Genomic DNA, 17,068 nt, shown 5'->3' with positions numbered 1-17,068 from the left:
TTTATTAATTAAAAAATTACAATAATCTTCTTGAAATTTAAAAATATATTTTTAAAATATAGAAATCAAATTTATAATTTTTAAAAACAGATGTGAAAAACTATTTTTGTAAAAGCACTTATCAAAACAAAGCTTATACATCATCCATGTTACATTGATTAGGTAGTTTCATTGAGGTGGGTGGGCGGGCTTTGCCTTGGGACAATTATTATTCTCTACCAGTGAAGATACCTTTTGGCATATATCATAATTATATAATAAAACATTTTATGATGAAAGAGTTTTAGTGTTTGAAAATTATTTTTTTTGGTCAACCCTTGAATTGGATTCAATATTTTTTTTTTTTAGCATATTAATTAAAAGAAAGTGAATCCATATAATGGATAAGCTTCACTAAAAGCATAATATGCATATTGAGCTCAAATCCTATGATATTAAAGTTTGGTTTGAGGATAAATTTATGGTCTGACCCCTCTTTGTAATTTGCATTTTCCCGTCTCTTCATATAGCACATAAGGATGTTAAGGAAAATTATTGTCTAAATCAATCTTAAATAAAAAAAATTAAAAAACTGTTTTCAATATATTTGAATTCAAAAACAAGTTTCATAAACTTTTAACCAAAATGAGGAAAACTTACTCCGAAAATAGTTATTTTGAGAACAAGTTTTTTAAAGGAAAAAGTAGGATTTGATTCAATAATATAGAAAAAAAATCCCAATTTTTTAAAATTAGTATTACTTTCATCTATTTAAAAATAATTTGAAATGCATAAACTTTTTAATAAGTTATCAAATTATTCTCAAAAATATCATTTTAGATTTAAATCAATTAACAACTAACTCATTCATACATATATTTTCATTCTTTTAGATATTTTATTATTTGATTTTTTTTTCTCTATAAATAAACACTTCATAAGATTCTTATTTTAATTTCCTAAATGTTTATGAAATATTATGCAAAAAAAATCATATTTAAATAGGATTAATATATATATATATATATATATATATATATATATATATATATATATATATATATATATATATTTCATAGAATTTTAAGAGGAAGTATTGTTAATCAAATTCTATTTAATCATAATTATCAAAAAGTAACAAAGTTGTTTATTAAATAATAAATTTAATAATATATAATTATTTTAATTATGATTAATTTATTTAATATAAAATAATTATTCTTATTTTTATACCATATATCAAAGTACAACCATATTATAAAATATTTTATATCTAAAAAACTCTCACAACAAATTTTATTCTCTATTATATTAAACAATTATTAATATTATATAATAAATACAAATTTATTATTAGTTTATTTATTACCAAGACATATAAATTTATTTTTAACTTATTAATACTAGAATAAACTTTTTTTATTTTAAATTTTTACTTTATAATGTTTCTAGAGAAAAAAAAATCTCAAATAATAAAATAATAAAATAATAAAATAATAATACTAATAAATAAATAAATAAAATATCTAAAATAAAGGGAAACATTTACATGAAGGAGTTTAATTATTAATTGATTTGAATGACATGACAAGTACAACGGTATTAATGGAAATAATTAGATAACTTATTAAAAAGTGTATATATTTCAAATTATTTTTAAATAGACGAAGATAATAATTTTAAAAATTCAAGATTTTTTTTCCATATATTTTAATATCAATGAATCAAATTCCACTTTTCCCTTTTTTAAAAAGTGCTTGTTTTTTATTTTTTATTTATGGATTATTCTATGTAATAATTAAAAATAAAAAAATATTTTAAATTTTCTTGCATTATACATGAATCAATAATAGGTAAACGAAAAATAATTAAAATAACCGCTTTCATGTTTAGTTATCAAACAAAAATTTATTCTAAAAAATAATTAAAAACTATTTTTAACAGCTGTTATGGAAATGTCTCCTAGAGACTCCAACCCATCCTATGTAATGGGCTTAGCAAAATATTCCTTAGCAGAAGACTGGGCTTGCATTTGAAAATCCAGAAATCAGCAGAAACTGAAAGCGTAGTCGGATGAAATTCCACGTGAATTGAGCCCCACAATGGTCCATCACTCACGTGGACCCGAGCTAAAGTTCTGCAGATGGTGATTCCCATGTTCAGTACCACATCGATTTGTGACAGGGACGGGAAAATGAATAGCGATATATAAGGAGAACCCAGGTACACTGGAAGGCATATCTTTCTCAGCCTTTTGAGTTTTGGCTAAGATCATGATATGTGGGCCACCGGCCCACATGATAATTTCTATGATGATATCATTTGAATCCAACAAGTTAAATTATGATTCAAAGCTTAAAGCAACATGGGCTCACCTGCCATAAGTTGTAGCAATCCAACTGCAGTTCCATGATAGAGTACATTGTGTTCATTGAAGATATCGTGGAATCCCCGATATCAAGTAAGTTAACCTGGACCAAGAAAGGATGTTAGATCATAGTGTCCAAGAAACTCAATATGGGCTGATCCATAATTTATGGCTTAATGATAACTATATGATCATTCAATTAGATATTCCAACAATAGCGAAAGGTTCCATACTTACTGCTACCAGTCTCAGATACCTAATTGCATCTCCCAAATGATTCCAAAGTTCTCTAAAGAAAGCACTCTGCCTAAGTACAAAAATGTGTGACCAAAAGATTCAAGCAGGGTAGTGCTGGATAGATGTGGATTAATTTCAAGAACATAAAGGCATCTTCCATCGTATTTTACAGGGGATACCTTCCACTTGTATGTATCTCTACAGCGTCAACGTTGTCTCTCTTGAGAAGTTCAGTTGTGGCAGTTGCATTTCTTACATATGTAACTACACCTATATCAATTCAACCAGATATTATCCAACCCATTCCAAAAGCAACAACAGCAGGAAAATATATGAATTCAATGTAGCCACGTGCACCTTAGACAGAAGAAGGGAATAAGAAAGGAGAAGTGAAGAAAATAGCAGAACAGAAGTGAACACAACTCACTTATTTTGTCAAATGGGCAAACAGGAAAGCACCGGCCACAGCCATAGCAGCGTTCGGTTATAACTCCACCCTGCATACCGGTATCAACTTTGATATTGAACACGGGAAACAATGAATGGTGTTAGGAAGATTAATAAAATAAACCACACAAAAAGACCTTCAATGCACCAGGTGATCTTGTACTGTGGGGAAGTTCTACTGTTGATTTCCCTTCTACCAGTGAAATTGCATTAGCAGGACAAACCACCTCACATGGCCTTGAACAATCTGGAGGACAGTCTGCTGGATCAAATTCTGATAAAGTAATACTCAAAGTTAGCTCAGAACAAAGCAAACAACTCATATGGGAGATGATCAAATGGTAAAGGACATGTTACCACATTTCTATAAGATAAGTTCATAACATATTTCGTACGGTTCCTGGCTAGATTAGGGAAACTGAGCATTATAAACTGTTCTCAATTTTGCATTCAACCACAATCTAACCGAACTCCAAAAGAAGCCACAACAATATGCATTGTAATATCTCATATCAGATATGAGAAAAAGTTTCTAACACTATATACGCGGGAGCTTCTCTTAACTATGTTGATGCATTTTAAAATTATAAGGGCACCTTGGGCACAAAGTAGATAATACTTATATGATTGGGAGCAGGTCATTATAAATTGTATCAGAAGCGATTCTCAACCCCGATGTGGGACTTATAGATCATTACAAATGGTACTGGATCATTATAAACTAGGAGAAGGGGTTGTTACCATGAGTTGATTGTGATATCCCCCATCAGATGACTTTTAAAGCTATGTCAGACCCTTGGGGCAGTGGGCAATATTTACACATTTGGGGGTACATGTTTACATGTATAATTCCGATACAAGTAAGAGAATTTGTGTGAGAGATGGTACTGGCATTGTACTGCATGAATTCGATTTACAATGCTGATTGCAAGCAAATTATACTGTTTTATCAATATCTAGTAAAGAAGGAATGGGGGCATTTACCGGCTTTGCGAAAATGAAGATCTTCATTATCGTTAACACTGATCATTACCCAAGGTCTTCGAAGCGGCACAATCTCTCTAGCCGCCTCAATTCCTTCATTCACAGCGCTCACTACCGAAGCGTCCGCAGCACAGTCAATGCAATCAACTGTAACCATTCATCCAAAACAAAAAATTCAAGATTCTCTCACAAAATTACAGAAACCCATACCAGATAACTGGTTTACAAGTTGTTCATATCCTGCAAGAGTGTAAACTAGAGAGAGATTTCTGATATCTATCACATCTTTGAGAGAGAAATAGCGATGTTAGTTTGGGAGAAAAGGGAATAAGAAGAGTGGGTGTTTTTGCTATTGGGGTTTTAGACCTTTCTCGCACCTCGAAGCTGGCACCACATATAAGCTTAACCCAGTTCCCCTTTTGGAGAGATTCGTGCGGGGAGGAAAAAAATTGAAGGAACTGTGAGGGTTTTTGTGAGGTTTTTGATTTTTTGCAGACATTTGTTGTTGCTAGAATTCACCTTCACTGTAATGAAAAACACAGACAGATAAGAGACAGAGAGAGCAGAGGAGAGGAAAAGGAAGTTATGGGGAAGTCACCTTGTAGCTGTTGGTTGAGTGAAGCTTTGAAGCAGAAGCTTAAAGCCATAACAGACAAGAAGCCCAAGAAGAGAGGATTATCCTATTAGGCAGGACTTACCCTCACAGGCTCACTCAACTCACATGTTTTTAAAAAACAGTTTGTGAAAAATAATTTTTAAGAATTGTTTTAAAAAACTATTTTATAACATTTTATAAAACCCAAGTTTAGTTTCGATTTTGAAATGTCATTAATCTACTTTTTATATTTTTAAATATTTTTTAAAAATAACATTTATTTGAGATCGTTTTACTTTGATCATTTTTCATATTTATATAATCATATTTTAACATTGTTACGAGAAATCATGTCAAAATAATTAAAACATATTCTAAACATATTAAAATTTTTTCCCATTGTCGGTCAGGATCTTTTGTTCTTAGAGTTCACTGATAAAAAATTGCAAATCAACAAGTTAAACATACTAGTTTTTTTTAACTAATTATATAATTAATCATTATAAAGTTTTTATTATTATAATAAATTTTAATTTTTTAAAATACGTGAAATTACTTTTTTTTTTTGGTTTCAAATTACTAGTTCTTAACCACGTTTACCTAACACTTAAATTCATTAAAAAATTAATAATGAACAAATAAACTTAAATTTAAAAATATTAATAACATTTAAAGTTATTGAGATTTAAATCAAATTTAGATCAATTTTTTTTCCTTCACTTTCACCCTAAAAAAAAAATTAAATCAAAGATATTTAAAAAAAGCATATAAAAATGCTTTATTAATTTTAATTAATTTATTTTTATTATTTTTGTTCGGCTTTTTCTTCAATTTGATATATTTTGCATTGGTGTGGGAATTTGAATTAGACAGTGACCATGGGAGAAACAAAGAAGACTTAAGGAGGAAGAGCTAAAGAAACGCCTGAGGATGAGTTGGTGTCTTCCTTCCTTCCTTCCTTTCTTAAAGGAAGATCTGTTACAGAACTAATCAATGCATGTCCCTTTTGACGTTTCCCTCCTCCATTCCTCCCTAACCACCTCCTATCCTAACGTCAACCAAAACCTTAATCCAAAATTTCTAACAAATCCTATCATCATCTTGATCCCTATGTCTTTGAAATTTCCAGGTAAGTTTTTCAGTTTTCGCGTTTTCATTCAAACCAAACACGGTTAAGAGGAATTCATTTTAAGGCATTTGCATCTCGGGGAGCCATTTCTCGTTCACGTAAGCGTGCAGGAAAAAATTTTCTTCCGTTTTTTGTTCCTCTGTTTTTCTTGTTGCTCTGTTAATTTCCTTGGAAAATCTTGTTCTGCATTGATTCTCAGCCTGTTATCTTCAAAGAGGTTTTTTCTTTAGCTATGAATCTTGATTCCCATGTGTTGTTTTGTCTCGTTTTCTTCTCTTTCGTCGTCAACCCCGTTCATGTACTGAGCGGCAGCTCTGAATCGGACTCTGTTTCGTTTATCTTGAGTTGTGGGGATTCCAGCGGTGGCGCTGATGCTGATGGGCGGAAGTGGGTTCCGGACACTAAGTTTCTGGCCTCCCCAGGGAAATCCATTTCGGCCACAGCACAACTCCAAGACCCTTCGCTGCCTTCTCCCGTTCCTTACATGTCTGCTAGGATTTTCACATCAGAATCCACCTACCAATTCTCAGTTTCTCCTAAGAATCGCCTCTGGGTCAGACTCCATTTTTACCCATCTTTTTACAGTGCTCTCAATGCTTCCGACAGCTTTTTCTCGGTCACTGCCGGTGGCTTCACCCTCCTTAACAATTTCAGTGCCTCCACCACAGCCCAAGCTCTCACACAGGCTTATATCATCAAAGACTTCTCTCTCATGCCCCCGGAATCTGGCCATCTCAATATCACATTCAAGCCTTCTCCAAATCACAATGGATCGTATGCTTTTATCAATGGGATTGAAGTAATTTCCATGCCGGATATATTTGGATCCGCAACTATGGTTGGGTACTCCGACTTGGATGCTGCCGGCTCTTCATTGCAGACCATGTATCGGTTGAATGTTGGTGGACAGTACATTGCAGCCAATAATGACTCTGGGCTAAGCCGGACATGGTATGATGATTCCCCATATCTGTATGGGGCTGCCTTTGGGGTCACTTCTGAAGCTGATAGCAATGTTACCATTCAATATCCTTCGCATGTGCCTGAGTATATTGCCCCAGTTGATGTGTACAGAACAGCAAGAACAATGGGTCCAGACCCAAAGATCAATCAGAATTATAATCTGACATGGGTGTTTCAGGTTGATGCCAATTTCACATACATTGTCAGGTTTCATTTCTGTGAGTTTCTGCTTTCCAAGATCAACCAGAGGGTGTTTGATATTTATGTTAACAACCAAACAGCACAGCCAGCTGCTGATTTGATTGCTTGGGCTGAATCAGAGGGAGTGCCGGTTTACAAGGATTTTGCTGTATTTGTTAAAGATGAACCTGGTGATGAACAACTATGGGTGGCATTACACCCATCTGTATCAATGAAGCCTGAATTCTATGATGCAATTCTCAATGGATTGGAGATCTTTAAGCTTAACGACTCAAATGGGAATTTAGCAGGTCCAAATCCTGTGCCATCACCCATGCTGGTTAAGGCTGAGGAGACGAGGAATTTCGCCTCACCAGAGTCTAGTGACAATGCTCAAGTCATAGGTGGGATTGCTGGAGGAGCTGCAGGGTTGGTGGTGGTTGTTGCAGTTGTTGCTGTTATAGCTTTCCGAAGGAAGAAAATGCTTGACAGAAGTGGTTCCAGGACAAGTGGGTGGTTGCCAGTTCATGGCAGCTCTGGCACAACAGCAAGCAAGTCTACTATCTCAGGCAAGAGCACTGCCAGTAGCCACTTGTCTTCCATGGCGGCAGCTCTTTGTCGGCATTTCACGTTGGCAGAAATGAGGCATGGCACCAAGAACTTTGACGAGTCACAGGTAATTGGGGTTGGAGGATTTGGGAAGGTTTATAAAGGGGTTGTGGATGGGAGCACAAAAGTTGCAATTAAAAGATCAAACCCTTCTTCAGAGCAAGGTGTTCATGAGTTCCAGACTGAAATTGAGATGCTTTCAAAGCTGAGACATAGGCATTTAGTCTCTCTTATTGGTTATTGTGAAGAAGATAATGAGATGATTCTGGTTTATGATTACATGGCCAATGGGACTCTGAGGGAGCATCTTTATAAGAGCGATAAACCTCAATTGTCATGGAAGCAGAGGTTGGAAATTTGTATTGGAGCTGCCAGGGGACTTCACTATCTTCACACTGGGGCCAAGTACACTATCATTCACAGGGATGTGAAGACTACGAACATTCTTCTGGATGAGAAGTGGGTAGCAAAAGTTTCAGATTTTGGGCTCTCAAAAACAGGCCCTGAACTCAATCAAACTCATGTTAGTACAGTGGTTAAGGGCAGCTTTGGGTACTTGGATCCTGAGTACTTCCGGAGACAACAATTGACAGAAAAATCTGATGTTTACTCCTTTGGGGTAGTACTTTTTGAGGCATTGTGTGCAAGGCCAGCCCTCAATCCCAGCCTTCCTAAGGAACAAGTTAGTCTTGCAGATTGGGCGCTACAATGCCAAAAGAAGGGAATTCTCGAGGAAATCATCGATCCCCATCTTAAGGGAAATATCACTCCTGAGTGCTTGATGAAATTTGCAGAGACTGCCGAGAAGTGCCTGTCTGATCATGGCCTTGAGCGACCTTCAATGGGCGACGTACTCTGGAACCTTGAGTTTGCCCTCCAATTGCAGGAGAAACCCCAAGGAGCAAAAATTGATGTAGAGAAGGTGAATGCCGACATCAATGCAATGCATAGAAGCATGTTGAGCATTGATGAGGAGAGTGCAGTTAGTGAGGATACTGAGGACTTAAGCACAAGTGAAGTGTTCTCACACATGGTGAACCCAAAAGGGAGATGAGGGTAAATTATGCTTGTTCTATCTCATTGTAACACCTTTAAATTTTGATCAAAATGTTAAGAAAACCCATAAAAACTTGTGTCAAGGGATTCAACATCTCTGTGAAGGTGTATCCTTAAGCTCTACTTAACAATTTTTTCTTTAAATTTCATTTGGGTTGTTCTTCAATCATTTCTCAGCGAAGCTAAGAATTTACTGTACTCTGAATTGGCTCTAGTTGACCAACAGAGGAAAATAGTCTACAAATTCACTACTGGTTAGTAGAATTGCTCAAATAATCAGAGAGACTCTAGGTTATAATCAGAAAAGGTGACTTTAGGCCTACCCTCTCAAAAACATAGTCTGAATTCCTAACCATGTGGGCTTCAATGCTAATGCCAAAATGGAAATTTTTGACCAAACAAACCATGAAAGGAAAATACATTTTCTTCAATTATATGATCAAAAGTCATATATCAAAGAAACAAAAAGAGAAAGATATGGGCCAGCTCTAGAACACCTAAATTTTCTCTGACTTCCACCACTATATATTTACAAGGATGCTTACAGCATAATACCTTTTGTGGTAGATCACTTTGTTCATTCCCAACTAGAAGGCAGAGAGGCCAATTTCAAAACCCCTCTATAAATGCAAAGGGAGTTTCCAAAACCCCTTCAATGATGCTCAACATATTTCCACAACCAGGACTATTCTCCTCTGGTCTTGTTGTTCTCTCAGGTCTACTGTTCTCGAGCTGTGAGCTTTGATGCTAACATGTAACCCCCCCCCTTTTCCATCTCATATATATATATATATATATATATAGAGAGAGAGAGAGAGAGAGAGAGGTGAGAAACTACCTTTTGACAGCTTTTTTCTTCTTTACTGATACAACTTTTCTCTTTTGTCATTTTCTCATCACAATCCAGCCTCTGCTGATACTCTCTGGATTGCTCCAATCATCCTTAGCAAAAGGGACCAGACATCTTCAACCATGGAGGAAAAAAAGAAAGAAGAGGAGAGAAAAAAAGAAAGAGAAAATAAGAGTAAAAGAGAACTAATAATTCATCTTTCTCTTTTCTTTTCTTTTTTTCCTTAGTGTGAGTTGGCAAAGGCAAAGAGAGTGCACTGAGGGCACACGTTCTGCAAAAGAAGCACTGAGTTTCAGACCTTCCATGCGCCATGCAGCTCTCTAAACAGTAGCTTTTGACTCGGGAAATACAAATTCCAGAATAATGAAATTCTCTTAATATATGTATGTGGAGATGATGAAACAGTATTCACAACCACAAAGTTATATATTTATCAAAGAAAAAACATCAATAGAGAAAAGAAACTCAAACTGGGTTTCGAAAAGGAAAAAAAAAAATTAAAGCAAAGAGATATAGGCTGAGTGGGCTATGTACTAGGCTGTGGAAAAAGCTGAGACCATGCTTGTTCCTCTGCTTGGGTTCTGACATTTGGGTTCTGATGGATCTCTGTGGTTATGGTGGTGCAATTCCTTCTGGTCTTATTTTTCTTTTGAATTTATTTGAGCTCATCAGCAAAACTTGGCAGACTTGAATGCAAGTGGGTACATGAAGGAGTTTGAGTAAGTGAATCTGATGATCTGACTGGTCTTTAAAGGCTTTCCTCCATTCACCAAGCAGTCATCATAGAAGAGCCTCTTGAAGATTCTTGGGTTTACTATTCTTGCAGAGGCAAACCAGCCACAATGGAGATGGATATCTGAAGGAGCACATCCAGAAACACATGTATTCACAATCTGAACTATGTACTGTGGAATCCCAGAAGATGAGTCTCTGCTCTGTGAGATGCTGATATCTCTGTTTGTGCATGTCCCTAGTGAAAAAACAAGTTAAGAAAAAGATCAAGGAAGGAAATTAACACAACCCCATTTGGAAGGAGGACTGAAAAAACTTATAGAACTAAAGAGAAATACATGCATTGAGATTGGATCTTTTTACCATGGAGCAGAAGCTTTCTGTAGTTTGAGTACACTTGGGCTGGTTTGATCACTGCTGCTGTGGAGTTCTGGTTGTCATCTCCATGGACTGAATGCAGAGACATGCTTGAAGAATCTGCAGCCAAAGAAGATAAAACACTTGTACATGAGAGGCTTGCTTGTTAGTTCCCACATACAAACAGGGTTGGAAGAAAGGAAAGAATTGGACAAGAAGATGTGAGAAGTTTTCTTTGAGCAGTACCCAGATGGAGTCCAACACTGCAGATAACTATAATGATGAGCAAAATCAAGCAGAAGAAGAACATTTGACTGGAGGTCATGATGGGGTTTTTCTGAGTCTTGAAGATGGAATTGTTCTCTCAGTCTGGTAGTTTTTGGCTGGCTGCCTCTTGTGCCTTTCTCCTGCTTCAGTCAATCCACTGGCTGTTACACATCAATCTAATAGAGAGAGGGAATAAGAGAATGGTGAGGATTTTCAGTTTTGGTAGGGTTGGTGAGTGAGTCCGTGATGATATGCAAAGATGTGATGGCTCCTTTTAAACAAAACACTACAAAGTACATAAAAGAGGGAGGAAGGAAGGGAGAGAGAGAGAGAGAGGGAGGTGGCTTCAAATGGCTGAGGACCACACACCAATTTTCATATCTTAGCATTCTCGTCCATCCTCTTTAGCCATACTTTTCTTCTTTGCCTAGGCAAAACAAAGGCAGCAGCCATTTAATGCAAATGAGCAAAAGCCCATTTCCCGCTGTAATCTGCCTTTCGTTTTCAAGGGTTCTTTGGACATAACTTTTTGTTTGAGAGTTCATAAAAATTTTATTAAACATAAATATAAAATAATGACTTATACAAAAAATAATATGTATATTTTTTATTTTCATATTCAACTTACTTTTAAATTACAAACTTTTTTTTATATAAATTAAATATCTATATTGATAGTGTTTTTAATTTATAATAAAAAAGTGATTTTCAGAAACATACCAAATGATTCAAATATAATATCAAATGATTATTCAAAATTTTTAAAATTTGGTCAAAATACTTGATTTTTAAATAATTTTTTTTTGTCTAACACTAGTTTTCTCCACCTTTTTCTTTTATATTATGTTCAAAGTATTTTCTAAAAATATATATATATAATAGTTCTTAAATGGGTTAGGCATAAAATTTTGTTTTAATAGTAAGATATGAAAAATAGTGTTGTAATTTATTTTTCATAAAAATATTGTGTAGTCATAAATAGTGCAAAAATTTTCAAATGTGATGATCATATTTTCAATTATTTTTAAAAATGTTTTTACAAAAATTACTTGAAAAACCCATAAATTCATTTTATTTACAACTTATTTTAAAATAAATTCACAAAAACTTATTTTTAGTCAAATATATATATATATATATATATATATATACACACTAAACTGATTAATTGTAAGTTAGAAAAATTTCACGCGTCTGTCTTCAACACTAAACCGAAAGGATAGACAGAGAGCAAAAGAAAGAATAGGTTTGGGTCACGTAACATCACATCCCTGCTGTATAATAGGAGTGATGCCATTTGTCGGTCAATTCACACGCTCGACTCGGACTCATTCTTCCTTAATTCCAATTTCCCAACAATCTCTCTCCCCCCCCCCCCCCCCCCCCCCTCTCTTTCTCTCTCTTCTGAGTCTTCTCTCACAATCTCTCCCTCCCTACAGGTAATGAAGCGAGCGGCCCTATCTCTGTCTTGGTCTAGGCTCCAGATAGCAGGCAGCATGGTGAGAGGGAGAGAGGACAAAAGTCCATGACTCTCCCTGAGCTGTAAGAAGAAGTGTGCAGAGAAGCACTGCCAGTACCGTAATGCCCTGAAAAACCAGCCCATATGGAGCAACTTATAGGATTAATAGCCTTCCTATCCTTTCAAAACGATCCCTTTAAAGATCCCATATTTCTTTTTTTTGTTCCTGTTTCTGACCAAAGCCTATGTCCCTACACTCATCTCCAAACTGGTAAAAACCCCGAGTCGACCCACCCCATAAACACATGTTTCCTTGCCCATATTCGTGAATTTCTCTACTTTAATCACATTCAGATTTGCCTAACCAAAGCTCTGAGTGGGGAGAGAGAGGAGGTTCGTGGAAGAAACAGTGTGAAAGCCAACCTTGTCTCTTCCTCCAAAAAAAAAAAAAACAGTTACTGCAAACGCGTCTTTTCTTCATATAGATCACACACCTTTGTCTTTTCTAGGAGTTTTCCACTCTGTTATCACAGATTCCAGACTATCAAATAGAAGCACCCTTTTATTTTTTTTCATGCAGTTTATAAGTATATAGCAACCTAGGGTTTTATATAAGAAGGATGATGAAAGGGAGAGCTATCAGATGAGTGGCTGTTTATGGAACCATGTGACAGAGAGGTGATGAAGAGCTGCAGAGAGCTTGAATTAATCACACTCCTCGGCTAATGTACCATGAAAAATATGTAAAAGAAAATGAGAACGAGCGAGGAGGCAAGCTATAGGTAGCCTGAATGCAGCAGAAGGGATAGGTGGAGGTGGGTCTGAGCTCTGAATCAAGGCTGTTTTATGGTGCACCTGAGCTGAGTGGTACTGGCTTGTATGGCTGTGTAGTTAGTCCTTTAGTGGCCACCACAGGGGCTGGGGGCTAGGGGCCGGGGCTTAAAGCACTTCACCATTGGGTCAGAGCATATGTTGTGTCCGTCCAAGTGGAAAATCTACTGACACCATGTCTCTAACCTTTTTGGAAAGTAAAATTATTTACGAGGAATAAAGAGGTTTCGGGAGAATATGGATTTTCTAATGTGGGAAATGTTATCACCCAAAGAATAACTATTAGAATTAAATATAAAAAATACTTCATATCAAAATTAATAAAAGCATTTTTTTTTAAATTTGCAAGCATTTTTTTTTTTTACTTTTGTAACAAATTAATTTATATTTCACTAAAATTTGTCATACCAAGAGTAGGATGAATTAACACTTATTTCATCCTCATTTCAAAAAAAAAATTATATAGGGTCACCATTCTTGGTTAATCTTTTATTTAATTTTTTAACTATATTAAAAATAGTATAATTTATAAATAAATAAATATCATAAATTTTTATTATTTATTGTATGAAAAAGTAATTTTTATTAAATATATAAAAAATGATAAAAATGAATCGAATTAAATCATCTTTTTATTTAATTATACATGTAATTGAGATGATACATGATATGAGAGGCTGATATTATCACAACTCAATTTGAGATTTTAAAAGAAAAAATCTTAAATCTATTTCTAACTCATGTATCGTGTTAGCTCCTAGACTTGTTATATAAAACGGGAGAATTATGTTTTGGGGGTAGATGGGCCCCCAAATTAACAAAAGGTCCATGTAACTCTTCAAATTGAACCCAAGATCCAATGAAAGTATGGAAATTGAGTTGAAGGATATCATCCTTCAGTATTTCCAAAAATGCCCTTCGTTGATTTTCAGAAAAAAAAATTAATATTTTTGAAAAATACTTTTATTTAATTTAATATTTTTAAAAAATACTTTTATGTAATTTAATATTTTTTTAAATACTTTTATTTAATTTAATATTTTTTAAAAATAAATTTATTTAATTTAATATTTTAAAAAATATTTAATTTAATATTTTTTTTAAATACTTTAATTTAATTTAATATTTTTGAAAAAAATTTATTTAATTTAATATTTTTGAAAACTACTTTTATTTAATTTAGTATTTTTGAAAAAAAAATTATTGAAAAAAAATTATTTAACTTAATTTTATAAAATATTTTATATGTGTTCTTAAAGGGTATATTTGTCCGTTACTATTTCATATCCTTCAACTCAATTTGAAGAGTTATATGGACCTTTTATTAATTTGAAGGTCCATCTACCCCCAAAAGATAATTCTCCCATATAAAACATGGGATGAAATGGGTACTTGAAAAATATGCGTTTTTATAATTCCTACTAAGTTTATTTTTAATTTTTATTACTTTCTAATAAATTACCTAATGATGAAAATAAATGATAGATGATATGGATTTCTTATTTTCGGTTATTATCATAAGGTTTTGAACATGCTCTTAAGGGGATATATAAAAGCTTATTTTAAGAATGAAAATAAGCTTATTAACAAATTGTTTTCTTGTATTAAAAAAATTTAAATGTCTTATTTTTAAAAATATACTATCAAATTTATATTGTTAAACGAAGAGATAAAAATATAAGATCAATATATAAATAAAATTAAAATAATCAATATAAAATATCGAAAATAAGAATTCGTTTAATAATGATTTTAAGAAATTTTTTAATATTTATAATATTTAAAATAATTTTTCATTTAAATATTAAAAATATTAAAAACTCTTCCCAAAATCACTTCAAATACTGTGAATAGTAAACTTAATATATTGTAATTCATCATAAATTTTACTACAGGGAGATCAAGAATCATTCCATCATGCTTTCCCCCACGTGCCACGTCACGTGGATAAAGGATTAAATCCGTACCATGATTCCTGACTTACCCTCGGGACTTAAGGCCATCTGTACTGCCACCTGCTATTGCCGGTTCCGGGGCCGGTGACAAGTAAGAGACACCAGCATCAGAGTGCTCAGATGAAACCGTCGTACGACATTCCGGCCGCTTACCGCAGGTTGACATGACAATATCTTTCTATTATGGTAATAGACCGACGGCCCCTAAAAATTCCATGCATGAAAGGAAAAGTGAAGGGTGGAATGGTCGACGGGGAGGAATTACAAGGCGTGATGGAACACTTCACAGTTGCGTGTGTCTGGAAGAAACAAGGCACCTGTGGTTTTACCTGAAATAGAAAAAAGGCAACGGAGCCGGGATTAAATGCAGCGGCGGATGGTCGACAGTGGCCAGTTGGTCCGCGATTTGAGGAGGTTTGGGTGCGCAAGGAACCGACAAGGGCAGCTTCATTGGCTGCGACAATGAAGCGGGCGGGAAGGTGACAATGCGCGGCGCCTTGTGTGAAATTAAGGGCGCGTTTGGTGTGGACATTTTTAAAAAATAATTTTAGTTATTTTAGGAATAAAATCTTATTTCAAAAAATATTAAAAAACATTTCTCCCTTTACTTCATTTACAAAAATACAGTAGATTTTTCTATGATGGGAAGCTTTTCAAACTATATTCTATATTTGAAATTATTTGATAATATACTTGTAGACCCTTTTAGAAGTGAGGGGGGCCGGGGAAGCTGGTTTCTTCTCCTTCTCCTTTTGCATGACACGTGTGGAAGAAGAGAGGGGGAGGGACCTTCCCATGCATGGCCTGAGACGCGGACAACCGGGAGGAGGCATGATTGCTCATGGGAGTGGTTGGGGTCTCCCATGCTGGCTGACGAGGGGGAATAAGAAAGTGGCTGGGGGGTCTAGAAGAAAAAAAAAAGTTGTTGGTGAGAGGGAGGGGGGTAAGGAATGTAAAACCTTAACAATTCAACAGAAAGATGAACACATAGTATATCTTTGACTTGGCTCTCGCACTCAAGCTGTGTAGTTTTTCATTATATTTATAGTTGTACAATTGAACTGACAAGCGTATAATAAGGATAAGGAAACAATCAAATACACATTTGTAGGAGAAAATAATGCTAACAGCTGGATCATTTTGAATCAGTAACAAAATGGATAGAGTGAGGAATGGGTGCAGATGCTTCTGGAATTTCTGCTGAAGATTCTGATAGTCTAACACCCCCCCCTCGAATTAATGGGGTTTTGACAAACCATTAATTTGCCCTTGAGATATTGAAAACGCTTTGCAGTTTGGCCTTTGGTGAAGACATCCGCTATTTGATCCACGGTTGAGATATGTTGGACTTGAATATCATGGTTGCATACTTTCTCCTGAATAAAATGATAATCAATCTCTACGTGCTTCGTTCTTGCATGGAACACCGGATTGGAAGCGAGTGCAATTGCCCCAATGTTATCGCACCATGTAGTTGGGATGTGGATGAGACCAATAGCCAATTCTTTGAAAAGCATTCGGAGCCAGTATACTTTAGTTGTAGCGAGTGTCATTGAACGGTACTCAGCTTCGGTACTCGAACGAGATACCACGTGTTGTTTCTTGGAGCTCCAAGAAACCAGGTTTCGACCTAGAAAAACACCATAGCCTCTAGTAGATCTTCTGTCATTTGGATTGCCTGCCCAATCCGAATCGCAGTAGGTATGTAGTTGGAGAGGAGATGGTGTGTAGAACAGTCCATGGTTGACAGAGCCCTTTAAGTAGCGAAGGACGCGCTTCATAGCTTGCCAGTGTGGAGTTCGTGGTTGGTGCATATATTGACAGAGCTGGTTAACAGCATAAGAAATATTAGGACGGGTGATTGTGCAGTATTGGAGGGCCCCAATGATGTGGCGATAAGTAGAAGGATCAGATAGGGGTTCTCCATTAGTACTAGACAGTTTGGTACTTGCCATCGTAGGCGATGCAAGTGGCTTGGCACCAGCCATATGAGTCCGGTCTAAGAGATCACAAATGTATTTGGTTTGATGTAAGTGTAGTCCTTGAGAGCTCCTATCAACCTCCACACCT

The 17,068-nt window shown here is 35.2% G+C and overlaps 3 protein-coding genes across 9 annotated transcripts; 1 reads left to right on the top strand and 2 right to left on the bottom strand.

Annotated features, from left to right (window-relative positions):
* Positions 1–1,826: 1,826 nt before the first annotated feature.
* LOC100255010 (uncharacterized) lies at positions 1,827–4,704 on the bottom strand. Of its 7 annotated transcripts, XM_010651209.3 has the most exons (9): positions 4,614–4,704; positions 4,382–4,539; positions 4,016–4,162; positions 3,169–3,305; positions 3,012–3,081; positions 2,764–2,854; positions 2,585–2,654; positions 2,355–2,450; positions 1,827–2,116 (listed from the first exon to the last, which is right to left on the bottom strand). In XM_010651209.3, the coding sequence occupies exons 2-9, from the start codon at positions 4,512–4,514 to the stop codon at positions 2,090–2,092; spliced, it is 771 nt and encodes a 256-aa protein (XP_010649511.1). In that variant the 5' UTR covers positions 4,515–4,539; positions 4,614–4,704; the 3' UTR covers positions 1,827–2,089. The 7 variants fall into 7 exon arrangements, 5 of the variants coding, with proteins under 5 accessions (XP_010649511.1, XP_010649513.1, XP_010649514.1 ...); XM_010651211.3 differs by lacking the exon at positions 4,382–4,539 and having other exon boundaries at positions 4,614–4,703; XM_010651212.3 differs by lacking the exon at positions 4,614–4,704 and having other exon boundaries at positions 4,393–4,509.
* An 845-nt stretch (positions 4,705–5,549) lies between these two features.
* Positions 5,550–8,641, top strand: LOC100260108 (receptor-like protein kinase ANXUR1). Its single transcript, XM_002272761.5, has one exon. The coding sequence runs from the start codon at positions 5,972–5,974 to the stop codon at positions 8,543–8,545; it is 2,574 nt and encodes an 857-aa protein (XP_002272797.2). The 5' UTR covers positions 5,550–5,971; the 3' UTR covers positions 8,546–8,641.
* Positions 8,642–9,758: 1,117 nt separating this feature from the next.
* On the bottom strand, positions 9,759–11,196 carry LOC104879204 (TPD1 protein homolog 1). The gene is made up of 3 exons (XM_010651215.3): positions 10,733–11,196; positions 10,493–10,606; positions 9,759–10,367 (listed from the first exon to the last, which is right to left on the bottom strand). Exons 1-3 carry the CDS (start codon positions 10,809–10,811, stop codon positions 10,066–10,068), a joined length of 495 nt encoding a protein of 164 aa, XP_010649517.1. The 5' UTR covers positions 10,812–11,196; the 3' UTR covers positions 9,759–10,065.
* Positions 11,197–17,068: the final 5,872 nt, after the last annotated feature.

Source organism: Vitis vinifera, chromosome 5 (assembly GCF_030704535.1).
Source record: "Vitis vinifera cultivar Pinot Noir 40024 chromosome 5, ASM3070453v1".
Classification (NCBI taxonomy): domain Eukaryota; kingdom Viridiplantae; phylum Streptophyta; class Magnoliopsida; order Vitales; family Vitaceae; genus Vitis; species Vitis vinifera.
Note: the sequence above shows the minus strand (reverse complement) of the source record. Positions and strands in the feature narration are given on the sequence as shown.